Raw genomic sequence first — 23,649 nt, forward strand, 5'->3', positions numbered from 1 at the left:
GGCAGTGAGTGCAGCACTAACCCTAAATCAGTTTGTTACTCAGCGTGATGCCGAGCTGTGGAATGCTGGGATGGTCATGTTTCGGGAAAACGAGGTGACCTCAGCCTCCCTATCACACCCAAGTGTCAAGAGATTGACACAGAGATGGGGAGGGACTAAAAATGCAATGAACCCCCACACACACACACGCATGCACGCACACACATACAGAAGTGTAACCGTATGAGGAAATGAGTCTATGACACAGACTCACACTTCAAATCAAATCAAACTTTATTCCTATAGCACCTTTCATACATAAAAATGCAGCACAAGGTGCTTGACAAAAAATAAAAACATAACATAGCAATATAAAAGCAACTGCCCCTCCCAACACACCCGCAGACATACATCACACAACCACACACACCCAATCGCAACGAAAATGGCAGGGCACTGAGGCATCATGAGAGGAAAAAGGAAAAGAAAACCACCTACGGGGAGCTCATCCGCACTATGAAGGATCACCGGCCGACCCCCGACCCAGACAAACCGGGGTGGACTCCACACGCAGGGCAGAGCCCCCCAGTCCTCTGGGCCCGAGGGGTCCCCAGGACAACGCCCCGGCGGGCAGACCAGACACCCCTCCCAGCGCGGAGGCCCCCCATGAGGAAGCACTGGCGCTAAAACCTAAAAGACAATAGAATAAAGGACCTAAAACCTAAAATTGAATAAAATAAAAGGACCTAAGAGCTAAAAGACAATGTGCTTGGGTAAAACATGTCTGAGTTAAAAGAGTCTAAGAAATCAATTAAAAGCCAAACTAAAAAGGTGAGTCTTGAACCTTCTTTTAAAAACACCAACGGTCTCTGCGGTCCTGATGCACTCCGGCAGGCTGTTCCAAAGCTTCGGACCATAATGGCTGAATGCCGCCTCTCCTTGGCCTTTGGTCCGAACCCTTGGAACAATCAAAAGGCCTGTGCCAGAGGATGTCAGGATCCGCGGGGGCTGATATGATACGAACAGGTCAGATAAATGAGATGGCCCAAGACCGTTAAGACACTTAAAAACTAATAAAAGCACTCCTGCCTCGGTTGGTTGGTTGTTCATCTGAAGCTGAGGTGAACCTTTAGCCCAATGAGGTCCTGAAGGCTTTTGACCAGGTTTTCAATAAAGATATCTCTGCACTATAAAATATTTGATTATGGTTACAGTAAATTACTGCCGACCAGCTACATTGTCACAGTAAATGACAGCTGTATACTGTGGCCTATGCCATCAAATCACTGTGATAAAGCAATATATGCCTGTAATTACTGTATTGAACTGTGACTTTACAGTAAAATCATCCACTGGATTACTGTGATAATGCAGGATGTTTTTGAGGGATCACTGCTAAAGTCATGTGACGCAGTGGTCGTACAAGTTAGTCATTGTAAACTTGACCTTTTCACCATTCTTACCTGTTAACCATTAACAAACCTACAGGAGGCTAGATACTACAGCATAAATATATCATATGGTTATTGTGAGCTCTGAAAACAATCAAGGTCACCAGAGGTCATACTGGGTCTCTCCATGACTGCTGTCCTATACTGTATATGTAGTCTCTTAGGTGTGTCCTAACCTTTTTGTACATTGACAGGCACCCGTATGACAGTAGTCTGTGAATTTAATACATTTAACAGGATTAGTCGTTCACTTGAAGGGTCAGCCAAGTGACCGACTGCTGAGTGCTCGGACCAAAACCAGGAAAATGGAGGCTGGAAACACCAGTTTAGTACTGCAGTTCACACGCTACAGACAGACTTTATAACCTGATTATTTACCACACAGAAGCATAATCTGAAAAAAGGAACCTGTGTAATGACACACAGGCATTTCTGAGCCTGCTAAAACTGATGCTGCATGCTGATCGGGAGAGGAGAAACTTGGCAGCATTCATTTCTTACAGAGAGACACCAGGCAGAGGTCCAGAAAAATGACACATTAACCTCTATCCCAAACGAGGAAGGACCAGGTACCCCTGCACGTACAGCCCCCGGTGGTCCAACTATAACAACACATCTAGCAGAAGACCCTGGATCTTTGCGACATTCTCATTGTGACACCCACAGAAGACTGAATCCACGTGGCAGTCCACAGACTGTACAGTTTAAGATAAGACTTTATTAATCCAACACTGGGGTCAAGATAAAAAAATATACAGGATACAGACTAGAAACTATGTAAATGTACATTATGTACAGATTATAAAAAAAATACTATTGCGATTAAAACATCTGTCATTCTGTTACTGTTACACATTGAATATGACACAGAATACGTCACTATGTCACTGACTCTGGCACATTTTTATCAACAAAACAGAGGCTTGTATATAAAAATGTGTAAACGTGTATGTTCTCATATTTCAACTTCATCCTTATTATGGAGCCGACATGTTTTAGAGAGTAATTAAACAGAAGATGTGTTTTTCATTTTGAAAACTGATTCTTATAAATAAAATGATCAGTCAAAAGAGTGTTTTTGTTCCGTTTTATTCAGCTGAAAGAGTGAAATCATAACCTTTGTGGTGTAAATGTGCTCGTTCAACAACCAGAAAACAGATTTACAGCTGCTGCACAGAAGCTCGGCCGTGCAAAGTTCCTCAAATCACTTCATGGTTTATCTGATATTTTCCTGCTGAGTGTGTGGTCAGAGGGGACTTGATGAGACCCCTAGAACACCAGGAAGCCTCAATTTAGGGTTTGTTAGCGGGATTTTCTTTCATAGTGCTTGGAGCTGCCAGATTTGATGAGGAGACAAAGTAGTGCAGAGCTCCTCTTAAGCCTCTGTAGAACAGGCTGAGTGAAAACCGTAGATGTGGTGACCTCTAGTGGCATTAAGGCTATTTCTATACAACACAGCGACTCGGCTGTAAGATACACTCCAGGTGCGATTCAAGCTGCAGTTTCAACACGCAATAAAAGACGACACAGTTTAAAGCTGTTGAAGCTAATGACAGAGCAACAGCACCACTGAGCTGGAGACCCTCTACTGATAACTCCATCTGCGATGTTTACTCAAAAGAGTACATCTGTTTTGTTATTTTGCATTTAGTAGCTTGCATCATGACAGCACAGTCAGGAACAGACCTAATCTGATGAATACAACCTCAGTGTGCTCTTGTCTGCATTTCGTTTTCCAATCTCAGGGAAATTTTAAGCTTCAAGCCCCAAATGCATTGTTAAATGCTATAATAAGAAATCACAGTCAAATCAGTCTGATTAATTTTCATTGAAAAAACACAACAGCAAACATAGAAAAAGGGATATTGTCGTTCGAGTAACGGCTGGAAATTGTGAACATGAAAAACTATGAACTGAGCAGTTGTTGGTTACTGAGTGTCTCAGCTCTCTGATGGTGGGGGAGCAGCCCGGCGCACAGCCCTGGCCAGGGCCTGTTGGATGACCGGGTACAGTTTATAGCATCCCTCAATGCAGGTCCGGATCCCAGCTGTCAGAGTCTCTTCAGTCATTTCTCCGTCTGACTGGAGCCCAGAAATCTGGTTGAGGCTGGGGAGGAACGCAACGGTGAGACCGCCTTGGTTCTCACCGCTGACTGAGCCGCAGCGGTTTTCCTCCATGTAAGAAGGGTCAGCCACGTAAGAGCTGCCATCCTGGCGGATGGAGCAACCAAGCACCAGGTCATACATTTCAATCCCTGCATCTGCAAGAGCGAGAGAAGCGCACGTGATGGCGTGGGCCAGAACCGAACCACTGTTCTCAAGAACCATCACGTTAACCTCGATCTGAGAGCGGGGATATTTGTGGAGGCGCACGGCCGGCTGCAGACTCTCGTGTAGCATCAGAGAAAGATCCTTGTCCTGGCTGCCCTGAATCCAGGAGCCCCTCTCTGGGCAGGAAAATGGAGCAAGACGCATGTCAGTAGTCAACCTGGATAGATGGAAAAAGACAGTTTTATTATTCTTAAAAGACATACATATATATATATGTGTGTGTGTGTGTGTGTGTGTGTGTGTGTGTGTGTGTGTGTGTGTGTGTGTGTGTGTGTTGTGTGTGTGTTCTTTTCTTGCGTATTTTTTGATAACAGTTTTGACAATGTGTCTTGAGTAAATAATGTATCTTAAGATGACACAAGCAGCTTTGGTCAGATCAGGGCTTATTTACAGAACAAGGATGGAAATTTTACCTGGGCCATCAAACTATATTTGTTTAGGCGTATTATGTGGATGGTCTGTTAACCCCTGTTTAGTTTTATGTGACATGCTTCAGTCTGTTTTTTTACATATTGGGACAATGTTGGAAATGAGTGCTCTCACTTTAAAGTGAGCCTTAAACTGCCCGTCTCTCTATTTGAAGTTTGCTAAATGTGAGCTGTTGTCAGATAAGACCAAGTAAGGCTGCGTTTTGCTGCTCGTGAGTTGTAAGTTACACATTTACTCCATTTGTGTGTTGATGTCTTGTAGATCATGAAATAAGTCAAAATAAAATAATAACATTTTATGAATCACAACGCACCTTCCGCATTTCATGTCGGTCTCATCTTTCCGCTCTGTTTCTCTGGGGCCATAAACGCAGCACATCAACTTGGTGTGTCCAGCCTCAATGTACGCGGACCCTTTCGCCTGGCTCACCAGCCCGCACCGGACAAAAACAGGCCGGACGTCCACTTGATCCCGCTTTCGACCGTCCGCTCTGGGGCCGTGGGACGGAAGAACCTCCGCCGGTTTGCACGAATACAGAGACGGGCTTTGGGATACTTCTGGGCCGCGTACACGTTTGGTATCGGTCGGCATGATGCAGTCAAACGAAATGAACTAGACAATGCGCGAACTGGTCCACCACAAAACCCGTCCCCTAGAAACACAGCAAGCAGAGAAATAGTTCCGCTATTGCGTGGCGCTGAAGGAAATTACATCAGTGATTGAAAATCTCGATATATGCGGTTGCAACAATAAACAATACTATTTCACTATGATTATTATGTCACAAAAGCACTAATTAATCACACAATTGGTGATACATCTCATGATGACTGAGCCAGGGCCTAAAAATACAAACTAATAAATACAACTACAAATGATTTTTAACACAACATTTGACTCAACTTTTTTAATTTACAAATATGTGCAAATCTTGTGTCTTCATCAAGCAGAGTAGATGTATATCTACTGACGCCGGTGTCTTTTCCATTGCATCAGCCAACTCAGGGAAGTTGTTACCACTGATGTGGCGGGCTCCGCTAAGATTGACAGTAGACTTGTCCAATAGAGATTGCCACTTGCTGACGCACCGTTGCGAGCGTACCAATGGGCAGCTGTCATGGGCGTGTTTACTGGTCCTGCGCAGCCTTTACCGTCTTTGTGGTTGAGCAGCAACGTGGGCTATAGGAGTGTTTGGGAGCAGCAACTTCTTCATTCTGCGAGAATAGAGATTTCTGTAAGTATCACCATGTCTTTAGGTGCGGTTAAACAAAATAACGTTTACCGTAACATTCCGTAAAGTAGGTTTTGGTTAGAATTTTGTGCCGAAATGTTCCTTTCACGCTGAACATATAGACCTAGCCTGCCTGGCTAAGATTTAGCTAGCTAACGTCAGCTTGTCATGCCTTATCCCAACATAGCAGTTTACAATCAGCTGACGATCTAAAAATGCAGAATTCCAGGTTTTAGAAGCAGTTTGTGAAGAATGATGTGTGACACGATGTGCACTATTTCATGACACCACGGTGTGGAGGTAGCATGGGTGAGCTGATTTCAGTGAGCACGAGAAACGGCAATGTTAGTGTGTATTTGCGGGTACAAACAGCCCCACCAATGGTAAGGATGAAGAAGCTAGTTTTGGAGTCCAAACAGGCCTTAAACGTGCACAGTTTTCCCTTTTGTCACAGTATTTTCCTGTTGTCAATTATCCCGTTTTCTGGCTCACTAATGTCCTCAGTGAAGGCTCTCACATGAAACCTCATGTAGAAAACAGTATTTTCTCAAGCAGTTTGTTCTTCACCGAGGATAAAATTTCCATCCCATCACCCCAATGCCTCTACTTTCTCTGGTTGCTAACCGGGTGGTTTCGTAGTCAGGATGGGGCTGCAGCTGTTTACCGTCCGCCTGCTGACTCCAGAGAGCTGAAGGCACCAGCTGTGTGGTTTCCTTTGCCTGCAAGTTTACCAATGAGTCCACTAATGGGAATTCAATTGTGCTGCCTTTTAATTATGGACAGAATACTGTTTTGTGTGACACTGTAGTTATGGCTCAGGGTTATAAGTTAACAAATGTTTTTGATTAAATGGCTTTTAAAGGCTTAACTTTTGCTTCATATAATTTCAAGTGACTCTAAAAAGTGATTTCTTATTAGTATTACGCTGGTCTTGATCTTCACTTGTTTGCACGGATTTGTTTGTCTGTATCTCAAACTTGTGTTGAAATGAGCCCTGAGCACATGAGGAAAAAAATCCTAAAACCCAAAGAACAGGAACAAGTTGGCTCCTGCCTTCTTTGACGGCCCTCTAGGTGCTGCATGGCAGCTGTAAGTATCAAACAGTGCTGAAGCTTCATCTTACCAAACCACACTCAGCATTAAAGCTGCAGTAGGTAACTTGTATAAAAGTATTTTTTGTTATATAGCTAAAACTGTCCCTATGTCCAGACAGCAGTACATGAAACACGTAATCTGTGAAAAAACGGCTCCATTGGTCCCACCTACTGCTCCTACTGCGGTTTGCAAGAATCCACCGCGCCCAACGCGAAACAACCAATCAGAGCCAGAGGAGCTTCTGAGGGAGTGTCGAACATCTGTCAATCACTACTCACACATGCTGCGAACTGCCCCCTCCCTCCTGCCCATACCACCGCTGCCAACAACAGCATATATGGCTAAGACATCAAATAAGCATAAAGCTAATATGGTGATTGTTACAGTAACCCTCCGCAGCGCGTACGCTATGTTAGCAACTGTGATGTAGCGGCTGGGCAGAGTTAGCTTGTTTCCGATGCTAAGGCTAATGTTACTGGTTGTTGCGCAGATGCCACAGGGAGGAGGGGCTCGGAGGCAGAGCATGAGTGCAGTGGAGAGGGAGGGGGAGTGACGAAGTTTTCAGGCTAAGTCTGCTCTCTTCTCCGTCTCACCTGCTGCAGCTTTAAACTCTGTATATCCTGTGTGAGAAACCACTGCAGCCACGGGTGCCCTGATTGCATTCAAGCCCTTGTGGTTGTTGTTTAGATGTATTTTGGTTTACCCACAAAGTGTCTGTAAGTTTAGTGATTCAGTGATGACACACTGCAGTGATATTACAGTGCTGCGTAAAACAGGTTCAGATTCAAAACTGCCCTGCAGCATGAAAAGCCTCGCCGGCCTCACAGGATTCCTGTGCTGCCGTTGGTTTCCGAAAAGAGCCAAAGGCCAATTTGTTGGAGGAAAATGACAGAGTAGAACATCTTAGTTAAGACTGCGTGTTAGGACACACTGTGCAAGCAGTCTTGACTATAGGCTGAGGTGCTGGGGATATGGAATTGAAAAAAATGATGACCGTAAATTGATTGACAGGAAAATAATTGCCAATAATTTTGATAATTTTGTAAAAACGTCAAATATCTGCTCTTTCCAACTTCCATCTTCAGGTTTGCTGCCTTGAGTCTTTCTTCTGACTTTGGATTTTTGACTTTTGGTCAAATAAACCAAGAAATTTGAAGTTTTTTGGGAAAATCCTTTATTTTAACTTCCCTAATTAGTGTTTGTAAGAAATATATAAACATCCAGTTATTGGTTAGTAACTCATTATGATATAGTTGTAAACAGATATTAGTGTTGAAAACAGCATTCTGTGGGCACCCATAAGTGAAGACTGGTATATAAGCAGATAATGACAGTGTAATAAAGTTGTACCACAGGTTACTATCTTTACACACAAGTAGTTTTAATTGTTGACAAATACTGTAAATAAAGACTTACTGGTCTTAAAGTCACTGGTCTCAGCGGCTCACTCCGCTCTTATTCACGTCATTTTTATTAGGCTGAAGCTCAACTACAGAGGAATTCAACCACAGAACAGCTGTTGCGCAGCTGTGAACGTGGAAAAGACACAGTTGTCGCGTTTAGTCAAAGGAATTGAGAAACAACTGGAACTTTGTGGACTTTTTAATCAATAGTCCCCTCACTGCTGGGAGCTGAAGTTCAGACCACTTTCATTTCTCCGTACTATTAATTTACATGGAAATGTTCATGTCGTCACTGTGGAACACCATCAGGGACCCAGAGCAATTTAATCGGACACGGAGCTAAATTGAAAATGGCTGCCACCCTCGAGGGCTGCAGAAACATGCTTGACGGTTACAGTGTTCATTTTCTTCTTTGTGTCTTTTTGTTCAGAGCTGATTGGGAATGGACTCCTCTTTGAGTGCAGCTCAAATCCGCGAGAAGTTCATCGACTTCTTCCGTCGCCATGAGCACAAGTATGTCCACTCATCATCCACCATCCCGCTGGATGACCCCACCCTCCTTTTTGCCAATGCCGGCATGAACCAGGTACACTCTCCAGTATCTGTGCCTCTCTCCTTCAGCCAGCTCGGTTTTAAATACCCTCTGGTTTGCAGAATCTGTCTCTGTGCTGAAATTATACAATTCTTGGAGCAAAACTCCAAGAACACACAACTTACAAATCTGCCTCTTGTACCCCTTCCTCTTAGTTCAAGCCCATCTTTCTCAACACCATTGACCCGTCTCATCCTATGGCCAGGCTGAAGCGTGCCGCCAACACGCAAAAGTGCATCCGTGCAGGAGGCAAACACAACGACCTGGACGATGTGGGTAAAGATGTCTACCACCACACCTTCTTCGAGATGCTGGGCTCCTGGTCCTTTGGGGACTACTTTAAGGTATTATGCTGTTCTTTTCAGTTGTCACTTTTTTGTCACCTTACAATTGACTGTTGATCCCTCCTCCAAACAGCAACTGTCCAATCGTATCTATCATATCTAGCAAGGCACCAGCAGGCCTGTCGTGCTTTGCATTTTTCTACATGTTGATGCAGTATGCATGAACCCTTTATCTCAAGAATTTGGCAGGTGGCATCTCAAGAGTACATCAAGAGTAAATGTGTGAGGGATGGATTCAACTTTGTCTTTTTCTGCTCTAACATAAGCCGCTAATGTTAGCATCTGGCTAACTTGCTCGCCACCTGCGGTTGTAGCTAAGCGTTACGTCCAAAGGCAATGTGGGTGTTAATTGCTTTGTACGTTATTTTGTCGGGTAAGAGGTTTTATTAGTAACACGCACAGAGATGCAATTGTATTTGAATTTAGAGTAATGAAAGCAGCTCAGTCCTGCTCTTTGTTTGTTCCACACTCAGCTCCAGTCAGACTTGCCTTAGATACCGTTGTGATCGCCAGACTTGTGGCTTAGTTGCACATCATGTCGAAAAAATATGTATCCAGGTGAACAATAGAAATGTAGATCCTGCTGTAAATGACAAAAAAGATTGATGACTGATAAATATCATTTTCAGCGTCTTGATGCACAACATTTTTCTTTATCTGATGTAAGTTAGCTGATTCTGAGAACCAGGACAATCATGTTTGCTTAAAATAAGGATAACTTAATGTGATTTTTCAGCTTGTCCACATCAGTCATCAACATGGCTGATTCAGTGTGGAGGAACCATGAAGAAATGTGCTTCATTCATGTTAACTCCTATGTGAATTGGCTGAGACTGCTCCTCTTTAACCGAGGTGCGTCCTCTCTGTCGCACTCCGGAGCTGCTGTCCGTCACCCTCCTGTCTCGCTTCCCTCTCTGTCTCGTCTGCTCGCTCTGAATCTTCCCACCTCTCTCTGCAGCACCTGGCCTGTGAGATGGCCTTGGAGCTGCTGACCCAGGAGTTCGGTATTTCCAAAGACCGCCTGTATGTCACCTACTTCGGGGGTAATGCTGATGCAGGCCTGGAGCCCGATCTGGAGTGCAAACAGATCTGGATCGACCTAGGGTGAGTGCAGCTCGGGACTGAGGTGTATCAGTGAAGACGTTAGATAAAAGCGTTTGCTTTTGGGATTCTTTGAGCAACTTTTATTTATCGGTGCCCCTGTGAACCTTTTTTTTAATCACCTGCTTTATCGCTTGGGAGTGCCGAATACCTGCTTCACTAATCACTTAGTGAAGTGATTTTTTTTTTCCACAGATCTTGCGTTGTATCTCTACATGAATGGTGCAGAATAGGTCCTGTCTGTCAGTCTGCCCCTGTTTAAAGTAATTACATGATGTTGTGTGATCGTTCCCTGAGGAGCTGCCTCTCTCCTCCTCCCCCAGTCCCACTGAGCCACCACACCGCCTACAACAACAGCCTCTCTCTCTCTCTCTCTCTCTCTCTCTCTCTCTCTCTCTCTCTCCCTCTCTTTTGCTGCAAAAACAATGAGAAGAAAACTAACCAAAGTGACTAAATTTGACTCATTTAACGAGAATGAATGAAAATTCATTCATTAAAACTCCTCAGCATGCTCAGTCAAGCTGCATCTCACACAGCAAAAACTAGCAGTTTTAACTTTGTTAGCTTTGCTTTAGGCTATTATCTGCTGATTGACCGAGAAATATGAAATATATTCATTCCAGTAATACTGTACCTGTAAAGCCGTCCGTTAGCTCAGACAGCGCAGTAGTGTCGGCAGTATGTGGGCTGCCCGTGAAAACACTGTGCATGCAGAGCGTTTTCATTTAGCTGAATTTCTTAATGAATGGGATGTTGGCAAATTATCTGTACATGTGATGGAAGAGCGCTCTGCCGAATGCTTTGAATAAAAGATGCCTACTGTTATGCTAATGCATAGTATGTTAATGTTGTTCCAGCATGTGGGTCTACAGTAGATGCTACAAGCCACGTTAGCCGCGCAACATGCTAATGGAAGATTCAGCAAAATAAACAGAAAAGTAACATCAAAATGGCGAAACTTGAGGATTCTAAGTTTGAAGTTTTGAAGGGAGTCCTGCTTTGTTTTGGTCCTCAAAGCAATCCGGAGTAAAATGAATGATGATGGTGTGATTAGATGAAGATTTTTGTGTTGGCTCTGGGCGGCCACAACACCTAAATTTGCTTTGATTGTACTGTTACCATGCACATCTTCGTGTTACTGAAGTTGGCTTTATAGTGAGATAAATGCTAGTCAGTGGGTGGTCTGTGAGTGTGTGAGTGTGTGCGCAGCCCTCTACCAGTTTGTTACTGCAGCCACAGTAAAGCACATTATTAACATGCTGAAACGCTTGTCACAGTCCGTCGACCGGCCACCCCTACCTGCTAACAGAGTTGATTTAATCAGATCCTCCCTGTCTGCTCATGTGTGTTTCCCTCAGGTTGGAAGAGGCTCGCATCCTGCCAGGGAGCATGAAGGATAACTTCTGGGAGATGGGAGACACCGGTCCCTGCGGTCCGTGCAGCGAGATCCATTACGACCGCATTGGAGGAAGAGACGCCTCTCACCTGGTGAACATGGACGATCCCAATGTCCTGGAGATCTGGAACCTGGTGTTCATCCAGTTCAACAGGCACGACATTTAACACAGCAGCATTGTTTCTGATGTTTCCTCTTTATATTTGGAAATGAGACTGTAATTAACAGGATTTATGGATGGTTTACAGTGCAGTGCTTTTTACCTTTTTAAATATCTTGAAAGCAGCAGTGCAACCAATTACATGCAGCTTCCCATTTGACAAGATGCAACTGCAGCATGTACCTCGTTACTAAAACATGAATTGTGCCTCAAAATGACAGAATTTCAGTCATGGGGTTATATATTAAAGATTATAGCCCACCCAGCCTTTTTAACCTGTTTCCAAATACCTTTAAAGGCACAGTACAACCCATTGAAATGCACTTTTCTATTTCATGCAGCGCAGAAACAGAAAAAACAGAAATAATTTTTCCATAGCCACACCTTGGTTTGAGGAAAAAACATTCTTTGTGTTGTGATTTTAAGGAGAATATTCAAAATAGTCCAAAGCTTTGACTGCATGATTCTCCACAAGTCAAACACACATGAAAAGAAAAATCTCTGCTCCCCTTTACAAGACTGCCTCGTCAAAAGTGCACGCACTGATTTACTGAGTAATGAATCTTTGTATCCTCGTCCCGCCTTTCTTAGAGAGTCTGAGACTGAGCTGAAGCCGCTGCCGAAGAAGAGCATTGACACAGGGATGGGTCTGGAGCGTCTGGTGTCCGTGCTGCAGAACAAGATGTCCAACTATGACACAGACCTCTTCATCCCGTACTTTGAAGCCATCCAGAAGGTACGGAAATGCCTCAGATTTGTCTAACTGAATGGAAACATCATAGAAGAAGCTAATGCACACACAAGCTGGTACACCTCTAATGCAGAGCTTCACAGGTCTAATGAGGTCACACAGCTGAAGCAGCTGGTTCCTCAGCACTGGAAGGTGGCCGCCATGATTGTAACGTCAAACAAACATCAGGAATCTGATGAGTAAGATTCAGTATTGACTTACTGTGTCTGGTTAGACCGTTTTTAGACAGTTTTTAGCTGTAATTACTATTCAGCGTTAATGTGCTGCTGAAGAAACTGGGGTTTTATCCTACAATTCAAGGTACACACAAGTACAATCACACAGCTGAGTACACTGAAGCATTTCTAGAACTGAAATGCAATATTGGTAAAAGCAATATTCCTGCTGGACTTGTGTGGCAGCAGTGTGCCCCAGATTCCCTCCTGAGGTGATGCTAGAGACACAGTCATTAATACTATGACTCCAAAGGATGGCTTTGTGCAAAAATGAGGGTTTAGTTCAAAGAAATAAATCAGATTCGAAATGCGTGAGGCTGATCTTTACTATATTTATTATCACAATAGAGGATAGACCTCTCACTGACCTGAGCCAAATGTCTGCTACTTCAAACTGAGACAGAGTCTGAACAAAAACTATTCAGGGATCATCATGTCTTCTCTTTGTGTCATTAATACTGTAAAATACAACTCAGCTGAACACAAGTGGAAAATGACAGATGGTGGTGATTAGTGTTGCTTTCATCAACGGAAATTCTGACCAAATATCGTCGTTAACGAACCTTTATCACGTGACGAAACCGAGACGCAACGTAAATGCTGGTCACGTGACGATAACTAATTAAATATATAATGCAATATTGTTGACGAATAAAAACAAGACTAAATGTGGTTTACAAAATAAAAGCTCTGCTAAAATGTCTCTTCATTTTCGTTGACTAAAACGAAACGAAATGTTCTAATGTTATTTCGTCTTGTTTAGTCGTGTTGTTCTTAGTATTTTGCAGTATTTCTATTTCCTGCGTCTCACTTCAGGGGCTGCATCAGGTCATCAGGTCGCATCAGGTCGCACTGCGCCGTCGCAGCGATGTCACTTCCTCAGTCCCCGCTCGCGGCTTTATTTAGAAGCTGCAGCTGCGGTAGGTTAGCGTTAACGACAGACAGCTGACGCACAGAACGGGACCGATGGCCGGCCAGCCGGCTTTGCTTGGTAAAATAAATATGTTGTGAATTCAAATCAGAGCGTCTTTGTGTCTGGAATGGATGTATTCTGAGTCTATAAGGTAACAATAATATAATAATAAGACAACCTCGTTTGAACTGTGAAATGGCTCAAAGAAAACTTTGGTTTCGTCTATAGTACGAGGTACTTATACTATACTGACTGGGTTAAATAGACCTGCATTACTAAAAAGAGGCTGAAATACAGTTTTCATTGACTAAAACTAATAAAAACCAAAATGACAGCTTGACACAAAGACTAGACTAAAATTAAAACAGGCCGCCAAAGACAACAGTAGTGGTGATGAAGGGATGACATCACAGAAGAAAGACTGGGAACCACTGATATGACTGGCAGCTTAAACATCTTTTTCCTCTCAGGGTACAGGCGCTCGACCTTACACCGGTAAAGTAGGTGCTGAGGATGCTGACGGCATTGACATGGCCTACCGTGTGCTGGCTGACCACGCCCGCACCATCACCATCGCCCTATCAGATGGCGGTCGGCCTGACAACACAGGAAGAGGGTGAGAAACATGAGCCAATCACAAAGCTGAAACAAATATCAACACACTTACTTGACCAGAATTGTAATCTTTGGTGAATAGACCATCGAGTTTGCACCACAGGTGTTGATACGCAGTTCATTGCTGATGCTTCATTCGAATGTTTTGTTGTTTCTGCCATGTTTAGCTACGTGTTGAGGAGGATTCTGCGTCGCGCGGTTCGTTATTCCCATGAGAAGCTGGGAGCTCAGAGAGGCTTCTTTGCCTCTCTGGTGGATGTGGTGGTCGATTCACTGGTGAGCTGCTTTGAATTTGATTTGAAAAGTGTGTAGATACCTTGTGTACTCGTTCAGTTACTGTACAAAATGTGCACATCTGTAAACACAGCAGAAGCTTCTAACATCCAGCTCATAACTGGTGACATCTGTTTGTTTTTCGCTCTCTCTCCTCTGCTATTCGTCCTTCTCATCCCTCTCTCGTCCCATTGTCGACCGCTCTCGCGCTCTAGGGTGATGCGTTCCCAGAGTTGAGGAAAGATCCAGAAATGGTGAAGGACATTATTAATGAGGAGGAAGGGCAGTTCCTCAAAACCCTCAGCAGGGGACGCCGCATCCTCGACAGGAAGATCACGAGTCTGGGAGACTGCAAGACCATCCCAGGTGAGACGGGCTTAACGAGGAGCGTCAGCGCTGAAGCTACACACATCATTTTAGTGGAGGGATCTTTTCTTTCTAGATATGATTTGAAGTAAACTGCTTCAGTTTTTAACTCCCTCCTTCCGTTGCTCTGACCGTCACACGTCAGGTTTCAAATATTTATCAGTCCATATTTAAAAATTGTTGTCTGCGCCAAGTGGTGGCGGCATCATTGTGTTCTTACCCAAAATGAGATGCTGCTGATGCTGATGGCTCCTCCTGACCGTTAGCTAACCATTTTTTTCTGGCGTTTCTCTGTCAGTTTCTTGCATTTTTCACCCTTATGAACAACAACATTTGGTATCCGGTAAAAGTCCCTCCTGGTTTGATTGATCTGAGCGACCATAAACGATGCAAAACAGGCATTTTGACTGTGTGTTATCATGTCCAGCTCTTCGTACCTGACACTGTCTGCCATTGTGATGGTTACTGGTTCTTGTTCTGGGACATTGCTGTGGTCTGCTCTCGGATCCACCAGCCGCTGAGCATCGGTGTTGTGATGCTTCTTCTCCCCACGTGCTCGTCCAGTACCTTTCAGCCTCAGTACTATATATACGTATCAAGCAGCTTTTTTTTCCCGCTGCCTGTGTGTCCAGGTGATACAGCGTGGCTGCTGTACGACACATACGGCTTCCCTCTGGACCTGACCGCCCTCATCGCGGAGGAGAAAGGCATGGATGTGGACAGGGCTGCCTTTGAAGAGGAGAAGAAGGCAGCGCAGGTGAGGGGACAGAGGGAGGGGCAGAGGAAAGGTGACGGAAACCAGGGAGTGAAGAGTATTTACTGACTGTGTTCTGTGAGGGAAACTCCACCAAACAGTGTGTCGCGTCCGTTCCCGTGGATGCATTATTCTGCCTGTATCAGCGCTCTCTAGTGCTGCACTGTAAGTCAAAATCAGGAGCTGTGCATCTGCCGTTTAAAGTAAACCCTCATTAGCTTTATAGTCCTGTGCTAACCCCTCGCTGCTGATCTTACAAAACCATTTGATTACTTTCTTAGTTTACTGCAGCTTCAGGCTGCTGTCCAGCTGCTGTCCAGCACATCACAGTGAACTGTCTGTACCTGCAGTTCTGAGCCCTGCCAGATGGGGGAGTTTGATGCTTTGTGCCTTTATAGTTCCTCCTGCCTGTGATATTTATTTTTATTTTCATAAAACTAGTGATTAACCGTTGTAACCAAAGTGAATGGTTCAAAATATCACATTTGAGACACAAATCTAAAAAAATGCTAACATTTTACAGACTGTGTTGACTGGAGAAAATAATCAGCAGATGAATTGATAATGAAAATAACTGTTAGGTGCAGCCTTGGTTCAGTTTCTCAGTCCAAAGTTATATACGTACATTGGCTGCCCCACTATTACAGCAACTGTATTCTGTGGTTTTGGTGATTTCTGGCAAACCGATCAACAAATGAGTCAAGACTCAGTGCCTCTGCCCTCCTAGACTCGACGCTCAGTACACCCAGATTGCTTAATCTCTCGTTGTTCATGGTGGATCTGAGGTAGAAAAACTCCGTTCACAAGACGCAGTACTCACTGGGAGTCTGTAGAGCTCAAAAACACTTCTTTATATCACTCAATGAACCGTACTGGCTCTACTGTACTGGCGGCTCTCTGCATCCCCGTCTGGCAGGCTGCTCTTATAATTCAGAAAGTTAGCCAACGTCATTTCTTTACCAGAAGTCTTAGCTTGTAACAATACAATATCGTTCATCGTGGTAATCATTTCTTTCTTCTGCCTGCCTCTTGTTAGGTGGAAGGTAGCTTCGCGCTCGTCTTTTTTGGTGGTGCAACGCACTAAAGGATCCGACTGGAATGTTAAGCCACGCGCATTAGTTCCGCCTTTCGTGTCTGCGCAATATCATTACTGTATAATCTTTGCTCGGAGGGGGGGCCACGGGAGGGTCCAGACGCAGTGTTACAGGGCACTGGCCCCTGTTGCCCCCCCCCCCCCAGAACTGCCACAGTCCAGGGTGAGGTGTTGAATTACATTAGGTTGTTCAGGTGAGCCTAATAAATAAACCTCACAGTGAAAATGTTCACATCCAGGTGAGAGCCCAGATTCTCCTGAAAGTACGACAGTTTTCTCATCAGGCTGGAGTGTTTCTGTCGGTCTGCACGTGATTAAACAAAGCCAATTCATGGAGGAAAAGTGCATTTTAAGGAAACCAGCAAATTTGGATTTTTGTTGACTGGATATAGTCAGGTTCAGAAAAGCCTTTATTTACCCAGTTTCAAATGTCACCTTCATCCAGTTAAGAAAATAAATTCCAGATTAGGTAAACAAAACTATAATTTGCTTTGGTTTATCAATAATTGTGTGTGTGTGTGTGTGTGTGTGTGTGTGTGTGTGTGTATGTGTGTAGCTCAAGTCCCAGGGTAAGGGCGCGGGAGACGAGGACCACATCATGTTGGACATTTACGCCATTGAAGAGCTGAGAAACAAAAACATCCCCACAACAGACGACTCCCCCAAATACAAATACACCGCGGACGAAAACGGCAAATACGGTGAGCGAGTCGCTTCCTCCCACACAGACCTGAAGCTCGACTCAGAGGCTGCAGCTTCAGTACGCCGATGCGCTGACTGTCGTCCTGTTTGCATGTGTAGAGTTTCAGCAGGCCTCAGCCACGGTGCTGGCCCTGCGGCGTGAGCGCGCCTTCTGCGACGAGGTGACCACGGGCCAGGAGTGCGGCGTGCTGCTGGACCAGACGTCCTTCTACGCCGAGCAGGGCGGACAGACGTTTGACGAGGGCTACATGCTCCGAGAAGACGACAGCACAGGGGATGTAAGTGCGGTGAAAGTCAAGAAAGCTATAAAGAAAAGCGGAGGTGTGTGCTTCTCAGTGGTCATTACACCAGCAGTCACAGTGGGTGTTTAAACAGGACTGAGAACAAAAGACCCTCTGCTCGTAACACAGGCTGCCAAAGGCATTGTCACAACTCTGACAGGAGAAGATAAATTGTCCTCATCTGTCTCAGGAGAGAGAACCTGAATAGCTGAAAACACGTCCATATCACAGTTTGCAGAAGACCGTCTACAGCGATCCACTCAGCTGTCAGTCTTTTAAATGTCTTCATCATTTTTCTGAAGAATCTGAAAAGGCTTGCTTCTGCCTTGACTGGTCTCTATGTTCTCTTCTGTGTCCAGCACCGTTTCTTAAAGCAAAGACACGTGTGTTGGCCAGCTGTCGGACAGGATTTTTCCGGTGTTTCGTGCAGAGCGGACACGTCTAACCCTGCTGTCTCTGCCTGTCTTTGTCTTTGCAGCGGATGGAGTTCACCGTCAAGAACACGCAGGTCCGAGGAGGTTACATCCTCCACGTAGGGACGGTCTATGGCACGCTGAAGGTTGGAGACCATGTTACCTTAAGTGTCGATGAGGTGAGAACACATGCAGGGTTTGAAGAGTCTGCTTTCCCGTTAAGTTGCCCGTCACATGATGATGACTGTTCACGATCAGTCGATTAAATGTCATGAAAATAAGTGTCAGGATCTGTTCCTGTGGCTCAAGCTCTGACGTGTTTATCTGTTTGTATTTGCTTCCCAGGCTCGCCGCAGGCCCATCATGAGCAACCACACCGCCACACACATCTTGAACTTCGCTCTGCGGGGGGTTTTGGGGGAGGCAGACCAGAGGGGCTCCCTGGTCGCGGCTGACCGCCTGCGGTTTGACTTCACCGCTAAAGGCGCCCTGAGCACGGGGGAGGTCCGGCGCACGGAGGAGATCGCCTGCGCCTTGATAAAAGAAGCTAAGGTCAGAGGGGGAGACGTGGAATGATGGCACACCTGAGAGAAGCTTTTTCCTCTGAGTGATGTTGTCGTAGCTCAGCTGTTTCGCTTAGTTTAAAGGTTTCCTCTGACCGATCAGCTGACAGCTTTCTCTGCTTGCTCTGCTCTCTCCAGACGGTGTACGCCCTGGAAGCCCCGCTCGCCAAAGCCAAGGCCATTCAGGGTCTGCGTGCCGTGTTTGATGAGACCTATCCTGACCCTGTGCGAGTCGTGTCCATCGGTGTCCCCGTGGAGGACCTGCTGAAAGACCCCGACAGCGCTGCTGGTTCTCTCACCTCCATCGAGTTTTGTGGTGGAACGTGAGTGTGACGCTCGATTCGCTTTCTCATGCGTTGCTCCTCAGGTGTGACAGAGGAGGCAAACCAGCCCGTCATGGCGCATGTAGAGTCGCCATGTTTGCCCTCTTGGCTTCACCGAGTTAGTAAAAAGATGAAAGAACATGCCGATAAGAACAAGAGATGAAGACGCTCCTTCAACTTTCAGAGCTGACGTCAGGCAACATTTCGGTTTTCCCATATCAAGAACTGACAGATGAACAATGGAAATGGTCGAATATGTTGGTTTTATGGCAGTTATTTATTAGGGACAAATCGTTAGATCAGATTGAGTGCAGCGCAGAGACAACGAAGTGCAGCAGGAGAAATCATCTTATCTGACTCTTAATAAGTGGGATTACTTTTCTATCGTTCCGACTCTTCTGTCACATCGTTTGCAAACCTTTTCCTCTGAACTTCTGCAGCTTCTGTCGGATTTCGTAAAAGCACGATGGAAATGTTAGCACTTCTGCTCACGTACGTGTTCACCGTTACAGCTGAAGGTCACGTCCACCAGTGGCGGTGTGGACAGTGGAAGCTATGATTGACTTTTGTGGTGAAACGGTCGCGTCCCTGTGCGGAGAAACATTTCGTAGAACTCAATCCAGCGATTAGATTTGCTTCTAATCCAGATTTGAGTCCTGTCAGAGTCTGTGATTTCCTTGCTATGTTGTGCGTGTACGGGTGTTGAGGAAGGTCCTGATTTAAGCACATTTGCGTGAAGCTTGTTTTTTAATCGCGTATCCCAACTTTTTATGCCACTTCAGGATTGAAAATATGCCTCTTCGGTAAACAGATGTTGTTTTTGATGTTGCTTTAATCTGCTCCTCCTGCTGTTGTTTTGTTTCCTCTCCCGCCTGCGTTTCTTCTTCTCTCCGTCTCAGCCGCCTCCCACACTCGTGTAACGCTGTTCATGATGTTCTGTTGCTCTCTGTTATCTGCAGCCATCTGCAGAACTCGGGTCACGCCGCGCCGTTTGTCATCGTCTCAGAGGAGGCCATCGCTAAGGGCATCCGTCGCATCGTTGCTGTGACAGGCGCAGAGGCCCAGAAGGTCAGGACGCACACACACGCACACACACACTCAGGCACTTGCCTCCAGCATGATGCTCACACACACTCATCCGCCCACACTCGCAGAGAAACGAGTTGAGCAAACCTTTTAAAGACAGAAGATTGATTTGATGTTCCTGTGGTGTGCCTGTCTGAAACTCGGCGCTTACTTCTTCTTCTTGTGTGCTGATGGTCAAATATTCTGGGATTTTCTCGCCTCTCTTGACTGAAGAACCTCGCTGGTTATGAGAATGTGTCTCACATTGGGGGACTACATGTCTTATTTGGGTCCCTGGTGATGAAACTTTAATGAAGCTTGTTTTTAACTTCTGGTGAACTTGGAGGTAGAAAGGAGTATTTTGCATTTTTCCCTTCATCCAGGCCCAGAGGACAAATTGGCATTTTCTATTTTTAGGCAACAATTACAGCTTGAGCCTCCTCCTTTTGTCTTTTCCTCATGCTCCTCACTTCCACCACTCTCTTTGCCCTTGTCCCTTGTCTCACGCTCACCAGGCTCAGAGGAAAGCTGACTCTCTGCACCAGTCTTTGTCTGCACTGGCAGACAAGGTGAAGCAGCAGACCGCTCCGAACAAGGACATTCAGAAAGAGATCGCTGACATGACCGAGGTAAATGCCATTTTTGTGCCGCAACAAACGTCCCAGCGGAACAACTCGGCGCTTTGGTACCAACGTGTCCGTCCTCTCTGCAGTCAATAGGCACGGCTGTGATCTCCCAGTGGCGGAAGGACGAGATGAGGGAAACCCTGAAGGGCCTGAAGAAGGTCATGGACGACCTGGACCGCACCTATAAGGGTGACATCCAGAAGAGGGTCCTGGAAAAGACCAGTGAGATTATTGAAAGCAGCCCCAACCAACCACTGCTCATCATGGAGATGGAGACCGGAGCCTCGGCCAAGGTGAGAGTCCATACATAGCTCCTACACCCACGAATTAAAAGCAAATCTATACTCCAAACCCCACGACTTCATATGCATTGAGAAGGAAAATAAATGAAAGTCCAAAGAGTATTAAAAAGTGACTTATCTCTTCAGCAGTGCACATTTTCTCAGGCACTCTCGGCCCTTATCTCACTGTTATTGCCATGGGATCAAATCAGCGCCGTGGCCCATTAATTCTGACCTTGAGACATCGATAGTGCTGATTAGGAGACACGTTTTCTTTCTTCCCTTTCTCCTCCTCTCCTTCTTTTTTCCTCCTTACGTTTATCCTTCACCTCTTCCGTCTTTCTCAGGCTCTGAATGAGTCACTGAAGCTCCTGAAGTCGCAGTCGCCTCAGACTGCTGCCATGCTCTTCACTGTCGACCCAGATGCCGGCAAGATCACCTGCCTGTGTCAAGTCCCGCAGGTAACGCGCCCCTTCATTCAGTCGCACGGTGCGCTGGCAGCCTCTCAGGGCAGCACCTTTCACAGATCTCAGCCTAATCACCCCTCCTCTCTCCAGGATGTGGCCAAACGCGGTCTGAAGGCCAACGAGTGGGTGCAGGAGCTGTGCCCCCTGCTGGACGGCAAAGGGGGCGGCAAGGACACGTCCGCCCAGGCCACGGGCAGGAACACGCAGTGCCTGCAGGAGGTGCTGGAGATGGCTAACCAGTTTGCACGTCTTAAACTGGGAGAGAACTAAGAGGAGAGAGGAAGAGGAGGAAATGAAAAGTGGAAGTAAGGTGCTGGTTGACAAGTCGAAGGTACACATCGCCAAACGGCGACTTTCCCGCCTCCATTTCCTCCCCTCTTTTCCTCTCCCTTTGAATCAGAAAAGATCAGAAACTAACAGAACTCGGGTTTCTCGCTCCCGCCTCGTTGACAGATGACCACTGATGCTCAGCCAGCTGTAAATGAGACACTTGTATATTTACTCAACAGTGCTAGCTGACTCTCCCCAGTGGACATCATTTCTGTGTATATAGATGTCCTGCAGTTAAGAGAGAGGACAGCAGATGCTTAGAGAAATCACACAGCGCGTCCACTTCCTTATTGCATGCTTGTGTACAGAGGAAAGGGGTACTGGAAAAGTACTGTACAGCTCAGATGAAGCGACAAAAAGTGTAGTTTCAGCATCATCAGACTCCTTCTTATGCGCCTGTGTTTCATCTCAATGTTGTCCTGTTAATTTGAATACAAAGCACTTTCTTTCCCTCTGGTTCAGGGCTGCTTTAAACTGAAACCTCTGGCTTCCCGTACCACTTAAACTGAGCCTCAGAAAGAAAAGGGAAAGGTCAGTCCAGCTCTTCAATGATTTAGGCACAGTGTACACAGTTTGTCCTCTGAGCTGATCTCTGAGCAGTGGCTCCATCCATCCGTGTGAGTGAAAGCCTGAGTTCTCTCGTTTGATTGGCTGGACGTGAGCCTCGCACGCAGTAGGTGTATCGTACTCTTTCTTTTCAAATAAGCCATCACATGGTGTAAGTCAGCGGGTTTAATTTAGTAAATTAACAGTTCGTTAACTGTAAAATCATCATTAATGTGTCCAAAAATTAATCTGTCAACTCGTTTTGCTGACATTTAACGTGGATCGAATGCAGACCGGTGCAAATGTCTTTTATCATTGTAGCTGTTCATGTCAGAGAAATGTCACATTGTGGGAATTAAATAAATATGACTGGCAAATGCCACGTCTCCCTTGTTCTTTTCAATTATGATAATACATTTAAGGCTGTTTGGTGGTGAACAGACAGAGATGACCGGCTGTGGATCGCTGAACAGAAAGGTTTTTAAGTGTTTATTTCAGCGACCTCACAAAACCCATCTGGGCCATAACTCAACAACTGATTTGCTAATTGTGATAAAGATGTGATCCAAAAGGTCAAAGGTCAGCTTCACTGTCACATCCTAACGTTGTGCATTCTTGCCATTATTCGCTGACTGGTCCTTATTTCATGTTTGCTCAGACTAATCTTGAAACTTGAAGATGTGTGTGAAGCGTTCACCTTTTAGAATTTGTAGTTTCTTTGCGACAGCGTCTCATTGGCTCTGCTGACACTGAGCTTCAGGCGATTGTTGTCGCAGTGACGGTGAACCAAACAGTGATGTTGTCGACCTTTAACCCAGAACACTGAACTGAGAAAGAAATGTAGTGAAGTGCAAAGTTCAATACTTTTCCAGCTAGTTTTTGTCTTTCCTCTGCACGTTCGTCTCCACAGTCACAGGTTGCTTCTGTAGCTCGGTAGAAATCAAGGGCCTGACTTCACAAACACACCGTCACACTTCACCGCTGTGTTTCATCAAGCTTTTAATAAGATACAAAGAGTAGGATCACATATCGTACATATATTTCCATGTAGTAAATACACATGTTCCACCTTGTCCAAAAGGTAGTCCTACTGAGGAATGAGACAGTAAAGCCGTGAGTAGATGATGACAGATCCAGACCGCAGGAAACCATCAGACACTAAATTCCTGGACTCTTTTCCTGCAGTGTCTGTTTCATACGAGCCACCTGTGTGTTTGCTCTCACGGCAGATGTGTTCACTAAGCAGCCTTTAATCCTACTTAATACTTCACACTTGATTGCAGAGTGCTAGCACAACAGCTGATGGAGGTATGAGTGTTAGCGTTACGATCCGCAGGCAGTCTGCAGCTCAGCGGCTGCTGCTGGAGAGCCGTTTCTGCTCAGCGCAGACCAGTGAGGAGGCGAGGAAGGAGCCGCCTGAGGCCGTCCTCCTCGCCTCGCCTTCAAACACCCCAGCGAGCTGGCGATGTCGCCATGCCAACAGCCTGGACCGGCAGCCTTTTGATCAGGATCTATTGGCTCCTTACAGATCTTTGTCCAGCAGTCAGAGACGCTTCTGTCC

General features: G+C 45.6%; 2 protein-coding genes across 2 annotated transcripts; one reads left to right on the top strand and one right to left on the bottom strand.

Annotated features, from left to right (window-relative positions):
* Positions 1 to 2,135: 2,135 nt before the first annotated feature.
* exosc6 (exosome component 6) lies at positions 2,136 to 4,827 on the bottom strand. Its single transcript, XM_070971372.1, has 2 exons — positions 4,503 to 4,827; positions 2,136 to 3,917 (listed from the first exon to the last, which is right to left on the bottom strand). Exons 1-2 carry the CDS (start codon positions 4,778 to 4,780, stop codon positions 3,371 to 3,373), a joined length of 825 nt encoding a protein of 274 aa, XP_070827473.1. The 5' UTR covers positions 4,781 to 4,827; the 3' UTR covers positions 2,136 to 3,370.
* A 511-nt stretch (positions 4,828 to 5,338) lies between these two features.
* On the top strand, positions 5,339 to 22,468 carry aars1 (alanyl-tRNA synthetase 1). The gene is made up of 20 exons (XM_070972364.1): positions 5,339 to 5,423; positions 8,349 to 8,504; positions 8,666 to 8,854; positions 9,813 to 9,958; positions 11,314 to 11,505; positions 12,103 to 12,247; positions 13,861 to 14,006; positions 14,173 to 14,281; positions 14,494 to 14,644; positions 15,277 to 15,401; positions 17,048 to 17,192; positions 17,293 to 17,471; positions 17,953 to 18,066; positions 18,233 to 18,439; positions 18,589 to 18,773; positions 19,733 to 19,841; positions 20,354 to 20,467; positions 20,551 to 20,757; positions 21,093 to 21,206; positions 21,303 to 22,468. Exons 2-20 carry the CDS (start codon positions 8,361 to 8,363, stop codon positions 21,480 to 21,482), a joined length of 2,901 nt encoding a protein of 966 aa, XP_070828465.1. The 5' UTR covers positions 5,339 to 5,423; positions 8,349 to 8,360; the 3' UTR covers positions 21,483 to 22,468.
* Positions 22,469 to 23,649: the final 1,181 nt, after the last annotated feature.

The sequence above is a fragment of the Chaetodon trifascialis genome, chromosome 10, assembly GCF_039877785.1.
Source record: "Chaetodon trifascialis isolate fChaTrf1 chromosome 10, fChaTrf1.hap1, whole genome shotgun sequence".
NCBI classification, from domain to species: domain Eukaryota; kingdom Metazoa; phylum Chordata; class Actinopteri; order Chaetodontiformes; family Chaetodontidae; genus Chaetodon; species Chaetodon trifascialis.